The 19,845-nt window shown below is 43.4% G+C and overlaps 1 protein-coding gene across 1 annotated transcript in view; it reads right to left on the bottom strand.

Moving 5' to 3' along the window:
• The window catches only part of LOC138487691 (nicotinamide N-methyltransferase-like), a 49,463-nt gene extending 35,389 nt beyond the window's left edge, over window positions 1-14,074 (bottom strand). Inside the window, exons 1-2 of the mRNA XM_069614216.1 lie at window positions 13,881-14,074; window positions 8,772-8,979 (exon numbers count right to left, since the gene is read on the bottom strand). Coding sequence (XP_069470317.1) covers window positions 8,772-8,979; window positions 13,881-14,019 — 347 coding nt within the window. The 5' untranslated portion in view covers window positions 14,020-14,074. The remainder of the gene's footprint in view (window positions 1-8,771; window positions 8,980-13,880) is intronic.
• Window positions 14,075-19,845: the final 5,771 nt, after the last annotated feature.

Genomic DNA, 19,845 nt, shown 5'->3' with positions numbered 1-19,845 from the left:
CGTTATTCTGCATCCTCTGCAGCAGAACGCTCATCGTGTCTTCTGCATCTGATCCTGGGCCTAAGGGAAAAAGGCTTACCATCCTGAATCCAGTCTTCAGCAACACCTATAAAGACAAGAAAGAACAGGTTAGCACTACGGTCTTCAGTGACAGCGCATCTCTTACCTGGTCCATCGGCTGTCACCAACGCCTTGCGCTGCATTCCGGCATCTGAAAGACAAAGGCTTACCTACTCTTCGCGTGCTCCGGAGGTCTTCACACTGCATTCCGGCTTCTGAAAGACAAAAGCTTACCAACTCTTCGAACGCTCCGGAGGCCTTCGGCGCTGCATCCCGCATCTGACAGACAAAAGAAGGTGCGTTTAAAGACATTGGGTAACTTTATTACTCACATGCCATTACTCCTTCCCACGCCGAACCCAGTGGGTATTCCGGCACCCTTCAGCAGCTCCGAACTTGTACCTGCAAGATAAAAGGACAGTTAGTGCGCATCGTGAAGCAACAAGCGCTTACTTACGTGCTTCCAGGCGCTGCTATTCCTCACACGGGTTCCATCCTCAACTCACTTCAGCCCGTCATCCGCCATCGCCGGAACCCTGCAAAACAAGAGACATCATTACAAAAGACTTTTAAAGACATTTGAAATACTCGGAACTTACCCTTTGTGCAGTAAACGACGGACAGCAGTCCTCTGAGGTCAAGAGGCCTGCACCCTTATCCAGTGAAGAAACTGGTTACGGCACCCTGCCCCGAGGCAGATGGAGAGCTCGGCGTTCACTTACCTAAGGTGAGAGCGTTAACCTTTGGGGTACTACAGGAGAAGAGAAAGGGAAGAAGAGAGAGACACCCAATAACCCCAGTTCATGAATCCCATATTTTCTATCTGCAGACATCTCACTCTTCGAGTCAGACATACAGTGCACAGAGGTCCAGCCCAAAGAGCCAACCGTGTGTTACACATCACCTTTGAAGATACGGTATTCGCCCAGTCAAGACCGGCGCCTCTGCGGGAATCAGGTGAGCGTTACAATTGGCTTCCCTCAAGTCCATTATAGTGTCACTTTCAAGTTTCTTGATGCAGGATTCAGTTTGTTCTGCTTGCTTAGCTATGTCAATTGCCCTATCCAACGTGGGATCATGCTCCTTCCACAGTTCTTCCCTAATGAAATTGTTTGCACACTTTATCATCAGTTGTCTCTTAAATGCTCTTAATGACAATGTCCAAATTCACATTTTAAAGCAAACCCCATGAGGGCTTTTACAAATTCATCAATGGTCTGTCTTTCCTTCTGTTCACTGGTTTGAAAATAGTAAAAGGTCAATCTCTTATGTTCCATCCCTTCAAAGTGCATGTCTAATTTGATAATGGTAGCGTCAAATGCATTTACTTCACTCCCATCTTCATATTCTGGCAGCCCATCATGTCCCAAACACTTATATGTCCAAGCCTCTTTGGAAAAAAGTGAGCTGTAGACTGCCAGCACATATTTTAGAAAGACCTCTTCCAGTCAGTTGCAGAAATAGGTAAGTTAAATAAAGCAACCTTTAAGTAGGATGTATGCAAAGATGCCGCAGCATCTCTTTTTTGCTCTTCCTTCATCCTTTTACTGTCTCTCTCTCTCGCTCTCTCTCTCTCTCTCTCTCTCTGTCTCTCTTTCTCTCTCTCTCTCCCTCTCTATCCCTCTCTCCACGCTCTCAGTCTGAACATTTTCAGTTCCAAATGGAAACATTCTTAAAATGGATGAGAAGTAAATACATCACAGTAGTCGAGGAGAAGCCACAGGGGGCAGAGACAACAAGTGGTGTATCTGTTGTTGTTTCTGCAGGTTCCATGACATTAGTCTTCAAATAAGTAAATATACACATATAAGCAAGTTAATCCTGCTGTTTTGGAATCTATATTGGTGTACAGTTTACTGTAGACCACATTTTGGAATGGGGTTTATTTATTTGTTAGAGTGCCTTAGTTGGTTCTATAACCTCCCTTGGGAATCCTATGCTCTCCCACCTCCTCCCTTGCGCGCCGCCTTCTCGAGTCTTCAACTTACTGCCTAATGCATCCTTTACTTTCTTATACTTAAAATTAAAACACAAGCAATATCTGAAGTGTACTCTTACAATTCAACTAAAACTGGATTAAATACTGATGAAGAGTAACACGTAAATGAGTGAGAGACACTTAGAGAGTGAGAGACTGGAAATAGAGAGTGAGATAGCGAAAGAGAGAGAGAGAGCAAAAAAGGCAGTCTGATAAAAAATTACAGATTATGTTCACAAACAAAACAACCAACCCAATACTGGGTAAATTGTATTCAGCTGAAAGCAAATAATACACATTATTACGGGACATTATCCACTCTATATGAATAATAAATTGTTCAAAGATATTTACCGCTGGTGAGCATGGGATTACTTTGCAAATCTTGTATCACTATTTAATTTTTAATCAACTGCATATCCGTTATTTGAAGATACATCAAAAAAGGAAATTGATGATTAGCTGGGATGTGTTATTTAAGTTGTATTTTTCTTTGCTTTTTGCATCCAACCAGTTGAAATGTTGTTAAGAATAACACCACCCTATTGCTATATCTATTTCTACCTAAAGTTCAACCTTACAAAGGGCAAATCCTCTTAGAAAACCCCACCAACCATGCAGAATCGGTTGCCTGGCATGAAGCTTGATGGATTCACGCCTCAACTCCCACCCAGTGCAAAATATTGCAGCTTTACTATAGACAGGGACATTTTATTTGCACCACATATTTCTAAGAAGAACCAAGAAGCATTGTACAAGCTTGCACTCCTCTGCAAAATGAAGCTGTGAGGCGTCAGAAATGAGAGGTTGTCATCACACATCTTTATTAAAACCAAAAGGGTTGTATGAAGGCCTCTCTGCCCCTAGCCTAAAGAAAGTTTCTCTACCTAGGAAACTAAAAGTAAACATCAGTCTGTGTTATGTCATCAAATTTATAAAAATGGCCTTCTGTCCAAACCATACTAATCTGACCCTCACACTAGAAATGATCAACTAAGGGTACACGGAAATGAAGCTAACTTATGTTTGACTAAAAGTGTTCATAATTAAAACAAATAGATAAATCCAACAGAAGCCTTGGATCCAGAGGGTGGTTCCATTCCCCTGGATATTTAGTTAGGATGGCAAACGTGTCTTTCAAACGACAGCTTCTTGAGGATGCCAAAAGTGTCTCTTTCAAAAAACAGTGCCTTTGGTTTTTTATACTCAGGTCAGAAAAGTTCTTATGCAAACAATATGTTCTAGAACATTTAGCTCTTGCTATCTTGCTAAGTTTCTTTGCACTGAGTTCACTAAAGGAAGATCTGTTTCAGATGAGAAATTCCATATAAGGTTTCCTTAAACCTCTTTTGTATTTTGGTGGATTACTTGATATACTCCTCTGCAAAATAATGTAATTTCAAAATGAAAAGGCCTATGTTCAACTTTACAACTTCAAATGCTTGGTACATTTATTCATAACAATCTTTCCTATGCGCTTCCCACAGTCTCTGGTACACTTAATTACCATATGCTTTCTAAAAAATGAGTATTTTTCTTTATAAAACTTTAATGGACCTGATGGTATACTCCACTGCCAGAAATGTTCAAGTAGTTTCTTCATATCCCCTGGTATACTCTTCTGCCAGGTATCTTGCCACAATGTATTATACTTTCATATACTTTGAATGGATTACCTGGTATACTCTCCTGCCAGGAATCCTCTATTAGGTGCTTTAGATCCCCTAGTATACTCCCCTGCCAGGTATCTGTCCACAGTGCCGTATACTTCCATATACTTTAAGTGGATTACCTAGTATGCTCTCCTGCCAGGAATCTCTTTCGCGGGTCTTGCAGATCCCATCGTATAGTTCTCTGCCAGGGATCTTCACCCCAAAATGTTCACTGCCTGGTATGTTCCTTTCACCAGGACATCTTCTCAGTTTCACTGACCTTTAGTATAGCACAGTTGTAGTACTTCATTGTGTTTATATTTTTATTTGCTTGTGGAATTACTTGTTCCAACTTTCCCCACATTGACATCTCATGCATGTGGACTTTTTCAAGTTCTGCCGCTGTATTTATTTCACTAGCATGTATTTGTTTAGATTTACACTTACTCTATCTTTCCCCACATCGGCATCTCATATATGGGGACTTGTTCAAGTTCTGCTTCTGTGCTTTATTTGTTTGGTATTCAAATATTCTTATTTGGTTCATTGGCTTACATGCCTGTCAGCACGCCCTAGGCTCCCCTATGGCTATGGTATTTCGGAGCATTCCCGACCCACGGCACGTTGTTGTGATGAAGCTTCCTCTTTGGTATGGTCTTCTTCACACTGCAGACCTTCCTCTAGCTCTCCCTGTAGCTCCACACTCAACCCCGGGCTTCTCTCCATGACCAGGACCAAAGACTGCTGCTCTCGCGCATGACCGCGTTTCTGGTAGCTCTGCTGCTGCTGCTGGTGTTCCAATGATATTCCAACAGCGCTAGCAGTATCTCTTCTGGTCTTGTGCCAGGCCAAAAAATGTACCTCTTGCAATTGCGAGCTGCTGCCTGGATTTTCCTTCTTTCTTGATCTCCTTAGGCATGGTCCTTTCCTGTATCACTTCCATTGGCAAAAGCTATCTCTTTCAAACAACATTTTCCTTGGTTCTTTAAACTCGGTTCAGAAAAGTTGTTGTACAAAAAGAACATTTAGCTCTTCCTAAGTTTCTTTGCACAGATTTAACAAAAGGGAGATTGTTTTCAAATAAGAAATTCCAAATAAGGTTTCCTTTCTCCTCTTTTGTATTTTGGCAGATTACCTGATATACTCATCTGACAGATAATTTGGTCTCAAAATGAAAACATCTTTGTTAAACATTATAACTTCAAATACTTAGTAAATATATTTATTAAGATCTTTTCCATGCACTTCCCTGAGTCTCCGGTAAACTTCTTTACCATATTATTTGTAAAATAAGTTTGTTTCTTTATACAACGTTAATGGACCTCCTGGTATACTCTGCTTCCAGGCATTCTCTAATCGATTCTTCAGATCCCATGGTATAATCTTCTGCCAGGTATCTTGCCAAAAATGTTGTATACTTTTGTGAGGATAGGGGGCTGAAGGGGTAGAGTAGCCCCCGCCAGGAGAGTTCAATACCAGTGTGGGACGACAGAAGGCTGTGGCGCAAACGTGGCGCACAATACATCCAGGCAGGGTGCCATCCTGAGTGCTTGTGATTCACACCGGAAGACTCATGAGCTTGGAGGAGGACACAGAGCACGCCAAAGCTGCATGTGTGCTTTCTTTATGCTGAATGTTTCCCAGGTCGTAGCAATGATTTCGGAGACCTGAGAGCTAGCTACTGCAGAAGGAAGATTTCTGGAGTCCCTTGCGGCGGCGGTGAAACAGTGCTCTGCTCTGCGGAAGGGTTTTCCATGCCAGCGGCGTGGGGGAGTTAAATGCCCAAAATCATCTGCCTGTAAACTTGTGCATGAGATCAGAGGCCACGAAAACCTGTTTTCTGTGTGCCTTAGTTGTGTTACATTTATGTTTAGGATCCTGAGAAAACATAGCTGCATTACCACCGTTGTGGGGTTTCTTTTTTGTTTGCAGTTCTAACCAGAAAAGAATGATGATCATCTTCAGTTTTCATTTTCTCTTTGACACACAAAGAGGGATACTACAGTGACTCCGGTTAAATTCCTCCTTCAGACTAAAGGGGGGAATAAGTGTTGTTACTGAACTGAGCAACCAATGACACGTGGGTGTGGACAAAGTAAAGTGCAGTTCATGATATGTTGCAGGAAAAGTGCAGTTCATGAGATGCTGGAAACACACGTGTAAGAGTGTTGGGCTGGGCATATGGTGAGAGGTGGGATGCATACAGGAAACCAAGGAATGTGCAACATTGATCCAAGCCTCCTGGCTTTTTGTAGTGATACCTGTGTGTATGCATTATGATATTTATGAGACAAAGAGTATAAGACTGGCGTAGTATTATTCAGGTGTGGGTAACTCTGTACTATACATATACAACAGGATGTGGTATATGGGCAGGGGACATTGATAAGGAGTGACAGGCCAGGTATCAAGCCAAATGGTACAGCCCGCTCAGTGACCTTTTCATGTTTGGACATATCAGTGTTAGGAGCTGAGTGTATCCAATTGCTTACACTAAGTGAATATGTGTAGTTTGGAATGTTGAGCTTACTGTTGAACCCCCTCTGTCCATAACCTCTTCCTAACCCTCTTTGCAGTGATCCTAATTCCCTTTACCTATCCGCAAACTTCCTAACACTCTCCCCCCGATTAGTTGCCTTGAGGTGGCCTGTGTGTCATAGTGGGCATCTCATGCCAACCAAGGTGGGAGGGTTGTGCAAATGTGACTTCTTTCGTGGTTAGGTTGATGGTACGCATAGCACTATTGATGACTTTCATTTACTTTTCGTGGATTACCTGATATACTCTCATGCCAAGAATCCTCTATTAGGTTGTTTAGATCCCCTGGTATACTGCACTGCCAGGTAGCTTGCCACAATGCCTTATACTTCCATATACTTTAAGTGGATTCCCTGGTATACTCTCCTGCCAGGAATTCCTTTGTAGGGTCTTGCAGACCCACCTGTATACTTCTCTACCTGTATAGTGCCCCCAAATGTTCACAGCCTGGTGTGTTCCTTTTACCAGGGCTTCTTCTCAGGTTCATTGTCCTTTAGTATAGCACAATTGCATTACTTCACTGTGTTTCTATTTTTATTGGCTTGAGATATTACTTGTTCCAACTTTTCCCACATTGACATCTCATGCTTGGGGACTAGTTCAAGTTGTGCCATTGTGATTAGTTCTTTAGTATTTATTTGTTAAAGGGTTACACTTGCTCCAACTTTCCCCACATCGACATCTCATAATGGGTACTTGTTCAAGTTCTGCTTTTGTACTTTATTTGTTTGGTATTCAAATACTCTTATTTGGTTTATTGGCTTACATGCATGTTACCACGACCTGGGGTCCCCTATGGTTCTGGGCAGACACATCGGTATTTGTAGCATTCCAGAGCCATGGCACATCTTTGCGATAAAGCTTCCTCTCTAGGATGGACTCCTTTAAACTGCAGACCTTCATCCAGCTTTACCTGCAGGTCAACGCTCGCCCGCTGGCTTCTCTATGTGACCGGGACCGCATACTGCTACTTCTGGGCATGACCGCATCTCCAGTAGGCCTGTTGCTGCTGCTGGTGTTCTGACAGTCCACCAACAGTGCACGCATCATCTCTTCTGGTCTTACACCACGCCGGTATCTAGCTCTTGCAATTGCTACCTGCTGTCTGGAATTGCCTGCATTTTCTATCTCCTCCAGCACGGTCCTTTCCCATACCGCTTCCTTCTCTGAATCTGCCTTCATCTCAAGTGCAGATACCATTTTTAAATGTCCTGCACACTCGTGGTTCTTCAAAACAACTAGTCCATTCATTCAGCTTTAAGTTTTCTTTAATCTGTATCAACTCCTTCCTCCCTGTTCTCATCTCAGTACTTGAGGCTTTATGGAAGTTGGAGTCCATACGATTTCTAAAGTTTGTAAAGTGGTATTATTTAGAACCTTTACTTAGAAAAACATTAGAATCAGGACAAGTTAGGTGTGGTGTTTTGTATGTATGTAGTATGAATGATATCTGTACTAGAGTGATTTGAAAGGAGGGGTTTCTGGGTTTTACAATGAGATGGATGTGTATGGTGACAACAAGCCATCAAGAAAATAGGAATTATGAGATAGTCTTCTTTAGAAAGGGAAGAATATCGCATCCCCCCTGATGGGGTCACCAGTTTCTCCCGACAGCTGACTCCTCCCATGTGATCCTCCCTCATAATACCACCCCCAGGGTCAGGATCAGGTAGCGTCTGCTGTCCCCTGGCCACATGGGTGGAGATCCTTGTCGGGGAAATCAGTGATGACTCTGCATGATTCTTCACAAATCCTTTCATCAATGCCCTGCATTTCAGAATAGTTCTCCAAGCACTGGTTACCACCCACCTGCATGTCGGCAATGCCGTCCTTACTGGAGTCCCACATTTCACCTTTTCCCCTGTGAAAGCCATCAACATGCTGCAGCTTGTCTACACTCACGAATAAGAACATTCAACAACATCACACCATTTCCTGAGGATCTGCACTGCCTGCCCCTTCAAGCAAGCATCATGTTCATGGTTGCCTGCAACAACCAAAACACAACTGAACTTAGCCAAGAAACCTGTTATCTCCACAGGCCAGTGCACGATCATAAGCCAAAAAATTGCCAGGCTGGAAACAGGAAAAAGAGAACAAAAACAGGAAACAGGCCTTTTACTGCTATGCACCCTCTCTCTTGAACAAGTTTCCAATGAAGACAAGACTGGCTGCCTCCATATTACACTTCAAGAAGGACCTGAAGACGCCACTCTTTAAAGAACCAGTCACCTATCACTGATTGATACACTCAACACTTTCTCCCCCTCTGGAGTCCCATCCCTACTCCTGATCCCCTACCCATCCCATTTCCTGGACTGCCCGTGCACCGTACTTGAAACACCAGGCATCTATAACAGTGTTTTTAAAATGACAGCAGAGACAACAGTTGCAACACTGGCAAACACAGCATGTTCACCTTTCAATGAATCATACAACAGGAGGAAATACACTTATGTGTATTCATACTTATTTGCCATTTACCATTACACATACCAATAGTTTATACACCACTAGGTGTTGCTAAGGTGGGAGTTTCTTACCTCTCTTCTTCATTTTCATAAAGATACTCAATGGCACCCTTCCAGCTGAATGTTGTTGGATCATTCTTCAGCCACTTTTCTATTAGTTGGATGTTACGGTCTAGAAAATCCACAACAATGATCTCCTTAAAATTGTTGCATGCAGCGAAAAGGAGATGGATACCTGTGCTTATCCCATAGGCGATCAAAAGGTCCCCTTTCAGAGGGACTGAGGAAGAAAATATCATTGAACAGTAAAAATTAATTTTAATAATTTCTGCTAAATGTATGTTATCAGTGTTGTGCATGTGTTATATTGACAATAAGTGATTATGACATAAGAGGTTAAAGTAGTTAACATATTAACACTCATTATAAAATATTTATAGAAGCAAAATGTGTTGGAACCAGTGTTGGGAAACTGGGTTCAAAGAGGTTTATTGACCAAACTGTGAGGTGAGTCAGCACATTTCTTTGTTTATCCGCAAACCACTAAAATGAGTTTGCATTCTACAATTGACTTTTTGGACCAGTGTTACATTTCCATTTCTTTTGAAAGGACAGGAAAGGTGTGGGTTGAGTGAAACTAGTTGAATGCTGCAATTATGAAATATTGAATGAAAAGAAAGATGTTATTTGATCAGATTATAAAATGCTAAAGACTGCATAAACATTATGGGACAATCAAGTGTATCAAGTAAGCCACTGCCAGAAAAACACCTTAAGAATAATGTGCAAGAAATGAAAGAGTTGTTTTGAATATAACAGCAACTGAACAGCGGCCTTTAGGGAAGCTTATGGTTGCGTAACCTGTGATGGGTGGACAGTGTGGTCTGACAACTGCGCCTAGACTAGAAGCCACTAAATACTGGAAAAGCAGCAATTAACCAAATCATGTTTCTGTGCTATTTGCTGACAGGTTAGAAAATAAATGTAAACACATAATAGGATATGGGCACTGTGCTGAAAGTATCAAAGCCCGTTCTAAGCAGAACACAGAAATCCTGCTACATCAGCCATGGCCTACGTGCGCATAATGTAAAAGCAGAGAAAATCCACTGATGCATCATGCAAATTAAGGTCACGGTAGGTGGCAACCCCAAATATTTGCAAGGAGCTTCACAATGCGTATTCTGTTTGGGTTTGTACACCATACCTTGCCAGGAGAGCTTTTGCATAATTCATGAGTTGGTCATCCTCAAAGCCAGGTATTAAGCCAACATTTGCACTGGGTGAAGAAAATGTCAGCATCAATGCCTGGTTTCTGCCTAGTGCTGCTGCTGAAGCTTTACGGCCACTTTCCCAGTCTTTCACTCAGATACATATAAGTTTGTCTCAGTGTTTGAATGAGTGTGTGAGTGCAGGTAAGTGTATGGCAGAGTGTGTGTCACACCACCCACTCATTAAACTCACTTCGCTCCCTTTTCTAAGTGACTTGTGTGTACCTACACACTCATATACTTAATTTGAGTAATAGCAAGTGTGTATAAATCATCATGCGTGTGTTAGTGTGTGTGTGGGTGTACCCTTTTAATTGCTCACTCACTCATGCATGTCACTATAATTCAACTAACAATTCATAAGCCAAGAAAGCTATACCTATAATTGTTGTCCATTTTTCAGAGTGTTCAACTTTGGTTGATAAGGTATTTGTAAACTTGCTTTTCAATTAGTCTGTGATATTGTTCTTAGCTTTGTCTAAGAATCTTTGAAACGAGTACATATGTAAATCTCCTTACCAATTGTCCCAGCCTACACATTAAATATGTGAGAAAACTCTGTGACGAATCCCAAAGTAGTGTTACTACTTTATATTGGGGAGCCTCTTTCCATGAAGCCAGTGAGGTGAGGCCGCTACCCTATATTCCCCCTGAGGGTGGTAATTAGCGGCTGGATGTCAAATCCCATTGACCCTCCTGCCCTCCCTATAAAACCTTTGCTTCCCTGCCATCAGCTACTCCAATGTACTTCTGATGCACGTCACAACTAGAGATGAATGAGACGGAAAACATTCATAAGTTATGCAACAACAGTACTGACATGAAGAAATGGCCAAGAGCAATGAGGATCAATGCTAAGAACCAAGGCATGTGGTTTAGTTGTTTAAATCCGCCGATTGACCCACTGTCATTCAGAAGAGAAGAGGGAACAGAACAATGGTGTCTTCTACATGCCAGCATGGACCGGTAGCGCGGCCAGCTATGCAAACGAATTTGGACCAGAGAAGCAGACGCAGTTGGGGAGAGGAAAGTGCCCACAAATATGCAAAGAAGCAGGAAAATTCTCGCAGAGGAGGATGTGGTGGCGCTGAGAGTGGAGACAGACAGAGTGTAGAAGACCCATTGTCAGGCTGCTGTAGAGACTCAAGGAAGGCCAGAGAAGGCTGCAGGTAGCCGGAGATGTCGCAGAAGTTCCTAGCAATCAGTCAGCAACTGGAAAAACCCTACCAGTATTGGGGCGGCTCAGCCCAGGGTTAGGGAGACCCAGAGAACACCAGAGGTCTTGAGGAGCAAGACACCTAAACATTTCCTGATGCACAGCAGCACGATAAAGGGGGATGGGACCCAGGTTGGGAGAAGACATCCCAAGTCACAATAAGAAGGGACAAAAACTTTACACTGGTGAACAGTGTTTAGAGACCTTGGCCAGATAGTACACAAAGGAAATGGCACAGAGAGAACTGTAAAATAAGCCATGCGAACAGGGTCTGGAACCCACACTGGAGAGGTGCAACTCTGATAGTGATCAAGAGAAACACTAAACTTGCACTCATGACTTTATAATCCACTTGGCAGGAGAATGGATCAAGAAGGAGGTATTGAGTACAGATCTGCTCACAGGGGTCTGGGACCCCAACACAACTTGAAAAAAAGTATAGAGGTTGGTCTTCTTCGTCGCAGTACCTGAAAGCCGGTGTTATAGCTGATAGGATTACAACACGGTATGGTTTATCTTAATTCCCAACAAGAGAACAATTTGGAATAGACACTAACCTGATTGAGCCTTAGCTTCACTGAAGCATCAACTGCAGAAGGAAAGAATCACCCGGAAGTTCCTGCCTCCCCTAACACTGGGAAGTAGACACCAGCGAAGGGAAACACGAACCCCAGAGAAACCCTCTGGGGAAAAAGACCCTGGGCGTCTGGGGATCGGTCTTCTTGGAGTGGCGACTCGGGAGGTCTTGAACTGGCCTTCTCGGAAGGGTGGCTCTTCTCAAAGCAGAGACTGAGGGAGGAGTCCTACAGGATGAAAGAATGACAGGTAAGTGGGAGAAGAAGAGAGTGTGAAAATGACAATCTGGGAGGGTGAGAGCGCTTACTAATAACTGTGGTGACTGGAAGTAAACCCTTTGCCTTGAGCAATCCGGGTGGCTGGGAGCGTTGTAATCCGAAGAGGGTAGAAATCACTGCCAAGGAAAGAATAATTAATGATAGCCCAAAGCAAGAAAGGAACGGAAGAATCAATAAAGGATCGGGACTTACTTCCGCAAAGCATATTCTTTCTCTGACTCAGATTGGGTGTTTGAACCGAAACCCCAGCTCGAACGAACGGGAGAAGTCAAGGGAATCACACAGGTAACAGAAGCGGGAAGCTCGAAACGGGACACAATTCTATAAGAGAAAGAATGGGAGTCAGGAGAGTGAGTTAGGTAGCTTGCAAAGGTTTAGAACACAAGGATAGAATCTTCTGCGAACTTACGGAGAATCACATTGAACAGAAGCAACGCCTCAAAGCGGTGTTCCGTATTCCTTAAGAGACGTCAGGTGATCAGTCACGTGCTTCTGCCGGCAACGTGGAACAACTAGTCTGTTGAAACAGTTCACTTTTGCCCTATCAGAATTACCTAGTAACACATCTCCACACAGAGACCAATGACGCCGGATTTGCCATCGCAGGAAAGGTGTAACAGCCGGGTGTGCTAACAAGGGTCTGGGACCCACAACACAGCTTGGAAAAGGTATCCAGGTCATTCTTCTTCATTGCAGTGCCTGGAAGCCGGTGCTGCTCACTAGGGTCTGGGACCCCAACAGAACATGGAAAGGTATCCAGGTTGTTCTTCTTCGTCGCAATTCCTGGAACCTGTGTCTGCTCACAATGGTCTGGAACCCACAACACTGCTTGGAAAAGGGATCCAGGTTGTTCTTCTTTGTTGCAGTACCTGAAAACCTGGTCTGCTCACAGGCATCTGGGACCCCAGCAGACCTTGGAAAAGACATCCAGGTCTGCTCACAAGGGTCTGGGACCGACAACATGGCTTGGGGAAGGTATCAAAGCAATTCAACCTTCTTACATGGCTTGGGAGTCAGGTCTGCTAAGAAGTTTGGAAAGACGCTGGGGAAAGGGAAACAATCCCCTGAGTCTTGAGGAACTTTCAATTGCAAAGAAGGCATGGGAACGGTATCCAGGCCATCCATCCTTCTTACAAGGCCTCAGAGTCAGGTCTACCAACACGGTTGGTAAGAGTCTGGGAAAAGGGAACCAATCACTTGAGGTTTGTGGATCTTCTGTTTACTTTCTACACCTTTTGGAACTTTTGTTTTTGAACTTCAAAGCTGGACTGCAGTTGGACAGCCAAGAGACATTTCCCCAGCACCTTATACTTAGTTTAGCTTATGAGGGATAGGTTAGGTTTGGACACAGGATGCTGGACTTTACTTTAGGACATTCTGACACTTATTGTTTTAATTTGCTAGTTTTGTTGAGGCAGGGTCAGTTAAGGTGTTCCTCCAAATTCCCTCCATTTTATAATGTAATAAAAGTCTTTGTTAAACCTGCCACCCTTGTGTCCTTCTCATATGCCTACACCCTGACACCTCCCAGATAACGGTCAGCAGGAGACTAAGTAGTGTTTGCTTTTCAATGGATATGCTTCTCGTCTACTTCAGGAAATTATTTTGTATTGTTTTATTAATGCTTTCATTGAATTATTGAAAAACCCTTTTTAAATGTATAATCCGCCTTGATCTGACCTCTGGTGCTTTAGTCTCTTTTATAGCATATAGTGTTCACTGAATGGGGTGGTAAGTTTTACAAACCACAAATTCAGAAATGGTGTGCACAGAACTTCCCATTAAACCACTCCCAGAATACACAGCGACAGAGAAAGAAAGAGGAATGTGCTGTACCTACCGGAAGTAATGACTCTCTCAACTTGTTTCAATAGCTGTGGCACAGCATCATGGAGAAATCCAGACTCTTCTGTGAAAAACTCAAATAGAATTCTCTCAGAGTCAAAACGATCTTTGTAGATAGATATCCAGGATGACATAATTGCAATTCGGCGTCTGCAGACTTGTCAACTGCCTGTGACAATCCTCACACTCTTGCTCTCGATGCAGTTTGACTAGAAGCATGTTGTAGGGTGTGTTTTTATTCCCTGTACAAGATTATTAGCAGAGGTGTGTGTGTGTGTTTGTGTTTGTGTGTGTGTGTGCATCTCGGTGTGTACATGTGTGTGTGTGTGTGTGTGTGTGTAAATGTCCCTGCTTTTGTTTGTCTTCCACCATTTGAACACCAATGCATTTTTATGACTTGGTGCCTGGCCAGTCTTTGGCACCTTGAAGCACCGTCACGCTGCTGGGCATCATTTTACCATGTACAAACAGCTTCAATTGAAATGTATAGTCAACAATCGAATATTATAATAATACATACTTTAAAAAAAATACTTTTTCCTGAGGCGTTTATTTACCTGCTCATTGGAACAAATTCCAAGGACATTAAACAGGTGTTTATTGTACATTCATGATCGTGACTAAATATGGTTTGCTTCTTCCTGAAGACCCTGCAAGGTGATAGACTATTTGGTATCTGAAAGAGTTTTTCCCGTTTTATAAATCTCGATGAGTCCATCAATTCCAAACAATGAATGAAACTGCAGGAAGGTTCCCTGGTAGGTGGGGATGTCTGCAGGATAGTGACTTCTGAAGGGTTGGGACATTATCATGCAGAGGTTATGAGGCATTCTTCTTAAATTAAGTGTCTACAAAGTAGGTGTGGGTACAGGTATTCCGATGGTCCTCAGATCTAGAAAATGAAATCCTACACGTATAAATGTAGGTCCTAAAGGCAAATGACAGTTTACCAAAAATTAAAAAAAGCATATTGGAGTTTTGGAAAATTGGCCTGAATAATGGGTCTGTCATGACCCTTGCCCCTGGCCCTCACTGGCAAGTCAGCCTTCCAGTGAGGGCCAGGTCAAAGGCCTTAAAACCACATCTAAGACTCTCTAGGAGTCAGTCCTGGCACCTTTGGCGCCAGGCTCATAACCATCTTGAAGACCAACATTAGAATGGGACTATTTACTTGGGACTATTTAACTTGGGGGGTTCAGCCAACATGGAGGCACACACATAGCTCAGTTACAAAGAACTGAGCTATGCAGTCTAGTCTTTTGGTGGTGGCAGGCCTGGGACTACTTTACCTGGACTACTTTGGGTGTGGCAGGCCTGGGACTATTTTACCTGGACTACTTTACCCTGAGACTATTTAAACTGCACCCAAACAGCAGAACATGCTTTGCGTTATTCTGCTGTGGGCAGCGTAACGCTCACCATGTCCAGTTCTTTGATGCCAGCTTACTTGAACGCAAGGACCTGCAGAGAGAAAGTACACTACGAAACTTACCTGGAACAGTATCCTTTCTTCAATCCATCGCTGACTTCAGTTCCACTCACCTGAAGGTACGAACTCCATCATCCGGCACCACATGCATACTGGAATACCATAACCTGGAAAGAGGAGAAAGAAAGACAGCATTAGTAAGCGTTTACTCACGTTTCCTCCCGAATGAAGAAAGCCACACAATTCTTACCTGGGTAGTCACCTCCTGGTCAGTTTCATTGCTGGAACATTACAGCGCTCGGCGAGGAACATCACAACCTGCAAGGAGAGAAAAGACACAGGTTAGCAATATAAAAGGCGAAACAGCGCCGAAAATTGCGCATTACTCACCGGACAGCATTGAGCACACCACGCTTTCGCCTACCGGCCCATGCTCGTCTTCAAACTGCTTGACAACACCAAAATACCTTTCCATACCTAAAAGGAAAGAAGCAAGACATTATTATTTAAACTAAGAGGAACATAAGAACTGCATATAAAGACTGTAAAGCAGCAGACCTACGGAGTCGCAGCAGGCCTGGATTCACACAGGGGGGCGTGCACCAGTGAAGTAACTTGGTCGCTGTTCACCCCCCACATCTACGTGCCCCTGCCACGAGGAGCAGGACGGAGAATCCATCTTTTACAATATTAAGGTGAGCAGAGGGCCCAAGGGGGAGGAAGGAGTTAACGCCACGGGAGGTGGGAAAACAAAGACAATCTGGTATTGAATCCAGTTCTCCTATATTGCAGACCCATCTTTAACCAATGGCCTTACCAAGGGACCGGGAGAGGGTTCGAGAGATAAATCATCCAACCAGGGCTGGGTGGCGTCCCTGTGGATACCAGGTAAGCGTAACAGAACGCAAAGCCTCAATAATATTATCCACCTGGGCGTCATGGAGACTTCAGAGACTGACCAGTTAGTTCAGTTGTTGGGACAATTACGCGCTGAAGTACATTCAGACCTGCAAGAAACCAATGCTCTTAGGAGGGATTTCATTGTTGCTAAGGATCGAACCGATGAAATAAGTAGACAGTTGCTCCAATCAAAGGCAGGACAGACCCCATTGCCTGGTAACATTCCGCCAGCACCTGTACCAACTTCTTCCACCAATCCAGTACAAATTACCCTTCCTTTAGCTCCACCTGAACGATTTACAGGGGACCCCAAGAAGTATGCAACGTTCATGAACCAGTGTCATCTTCATTTCCTTTGCAGACCTGGGCCTTTCCTAATGATCAAGCGCGGGTTCCTTTTGTCTTGTCATTTCTGAGCGGCAGTGCTGCGGATTGGTCGGTACCATTGGTAAGTCAGGATAACCCGTTGTTACATGGAAATGGAAAAACTCTTTGCTCGTCATACCCAAGGCCAAACATTAGACAACAAACTTTTGTCACTTGGTCAAGGAAGTCAAGACTTGCTTACATATATAACAACATTTAACAGACTAGTCGTAGAAGCTGGATGGTCTGAGGAAAAAAGTACCACACTATTTCATCGGGGTCTACGAGGGGAGGATGTCCTTGCTCAAGTGGTTAACCCACCTAAAGACTGTGGAGAATTCATCAACCTTGTGGTGCAATTAGATCACAGATTACAAGACCGAAAAGCGGACCGGATAAGGTTAGACACTCGAGCTGTGTATGTCCGGTCAAAGGATAATGTTCCTTGTACATTGGAAAACACGGTAGAACCCATGCAAATCGGAGGTGTACGGCCCCCTTTAACTATAACTGAAAGAGACAAGAAAAGGCAACAGCAATTATGCTTATATTGCGGAAAATCAGGACACAACCTCAAAGAATGTCCAGTGAATCCATCAAGGAGAACTGTTGGAGACACAGAGAAGGAAGATAATAACAAGGAGTCAGAAAACTACCAAGCCCGGCAAGCGTAGCGGTCTACTTGTCGAATGAGAAGGATGAGCTACAGACCTCACACTTTGCATTACCGGTAATTTTGATCAATCACCAACAACCGTCTTGGATGCATGCTGTCGAAGCATACATAGACAGCGTAGCAGTTGGGAATTATGTAGACCAAGATCTGGCAGCAGAGATGTGGCTTCCCTTATGCTCTAAGTCGACTACTGAAAAAGTTACTACTGTTGATGGGACAGAAATAGCTTCCGGACCAGTAACCCAATGCACAGCAGCACTAACCCTACTGTGCCAGGATGGACACCCAGAATCTATTGCATTCGATCTCATCAAAGCTCCTCAGTTTCGACTAATCTTAGGGATGCCATGGTTAGTAGCTCCAAACCCTCTAATAGATTGGCGTGCCAAGAAGTTGGCCTTTTCCGATGATTGTGCTCGCACCTGTTATTACCAAGAAAAGGAGAAAACAGACTTATGTACATCTGCTATTCCCAGTATAGCAGCGATTGCACTAGGTGTGACTAGTACTCTACCAAATGAATACCAAGATTTTCAAGATGTGTTCCAGAAAGAACAAACCAATACTCTACCACCGCACAGGCCCTACGATTGTCAGATCAACCTCATACCTGGTGCGCAAATTTCTTTTGGTTGAACCTATGCACTTACTGAACCAGAAAACCTCCATTTGAAATCTTATCTTGATCAGTACCTGGCAAATAGATTTATCCGCCCATCTAAATCACTGGCAGCCAGTCCCTTATTCTTCGTACTAAAGAAGGAAGGCGATTTGAGGACTTCAATGACTATCGCGCATTAAACCAGATCACAGTAAAAAACTGTTATTCCTGAATTATTGGATCAAGTCAAAGACGCCCAAATCTATTCGAAACTGGACCATAGGGGGCGTACCATCTTGTTCGAGGGAAGAAAGGAGACAAATGGAAAACCGCCTTTCGTACCAAATATGGCTTGTATGAATAACAGGTAATGCCTTTTGGACTTTGCAATGCTCCTACTGCATTCCAGTACTTTATGAATGATGTTTTGCGGGAGTTAATTGACGTTTGCGCCGTGTTTTACATTGATGACATCTTAGTGTAGTCTGCTACCAAAGAAGACCATGTCAGGCATGTCCACTCCGTCCTTATTAAACTCTGCCAACATAAACTGTATGCTAAACTTGAAAAATGCTCTTTTCATGTCACCGAAGTGGAGTTCCTCGGTTTTATCCTCACACCAAAAGGTATCAGAATGGATAGGCACAAGGTAGATGCCATTCTTAACTGGCCATCACCAACTTCATTTAAAGGAATCCAGAGTATGTTCGGCTTTGCAAACTTTTACCGCTGATTCATCCCAGATTTTTCCCAAATAGTGCATCCAATTACATCACTATTGAGAAAAAACAATAAAAAGTTCCATTGGACCGAAGAAGCAGAGAATGCCTTTCAAGAACTTAAGAAGAAATTCACATCTGCTCCAGATCTACGGCATCCTCGCCCAGACCTCCCTTATATAGTTGAAACAGATGCCTCTAGCATGGCTATGGGAGCTGTTCTCTCACAAAGGGACCAATGAACTGGCCAGTTACACCCTGTGGCCTTCTGGTCATGAACATTCTCACCTCCTGAACTCAACTATGCTATCACCGACAAAAAACTCTTGGCTATAAAATCAGCTTTCAAGGCATGGCAACACTATCTTCTTGGTGCTAGACATACTGTCATGGTCATAACTGATCATCAAAACCTGCAATACCTAAAAACAGCAAAGGCTCAATCATCCCGTCAACTGCGGTGGGCTCTTTACTTCGCTGAATATGACTATGTGATCACCTACCGGCCAGGAGTCCGAAACGGAAAGGCTGATGCCTTGTCCCGCATGGGTGTTGATGAAAAGGTATACATAACTCCAGATCCAGTAGCCATCATTCCAGAAGACAAATGGATCCCACTTTCTCAGAACAGCGGTGTACTCACGAGAACATTACACCATTAAAGACCAGTTACCATATTTTAGGAACCGTCTATACTTGCCAAGTAAAGATTTACAAGAGAAGGTTATTTTGGGTTATGACGACTCCCTGATTGAAGGTCATCCTGGATTTGCCAAAACTCTAGCTAAAGTAAAACGAAACTATTGGTGGCCCACATGGCGTAAAGACATCATACAATGTATCCAATCTTGTGGTGTGTGTGCACAAAACAAGTCCCAAAAGCAGAAACCAGCTGGTCTTCTCCAACCATTGGCAATTCCTCCCGCACCATGGCACACACTGTCCCTTGATTTCATTACAGATCTACCTCCCAGTCAATGATTCAACACCATCTTAGTAGTTGTAGACTTGTTCTCTAAAATGGCACACTTTATTCCTTTTAGGGTCTTCCAAATGCATCCAATTTAGCAAAAGTGTTCCTGGAGGAAATTGTACGGCTACATGGCTTTCCATCGGTCTTAATCTCAGATCGAGGTAGTCAGTTTGTATCCATCTTCTTGAGGAAATTCTGTTCAATGGCCCAAATTGACATTCGACTATCCACAAGTCACCATCCTCAAACAGATGGCCAAACAGAAAGGACAAACCAAACCCTCGAGCAATACTTAC

The sequence above is a fragment of the Ambystoma mexicanum genome, chromosome 9, assembly GCF_040938575.1.
Source record: "Ambystoma mexicanum isolate Mex_15411 chromosome 9, UKY_AmexF1_1, whole genome shotgun sequence".
In the NCBI taxonomy this organism is placed as follows: Eukaryota; Metazoa; Chordata; class Amphibia; order Caudata; family Ambystomatidae; genus Ambystoma; species Ambystoma mexicanum.
Note: the sequence above shows the minus strand (reverse complement) of the source record. Positions and strands in the feature narration are given on the sequence as shown.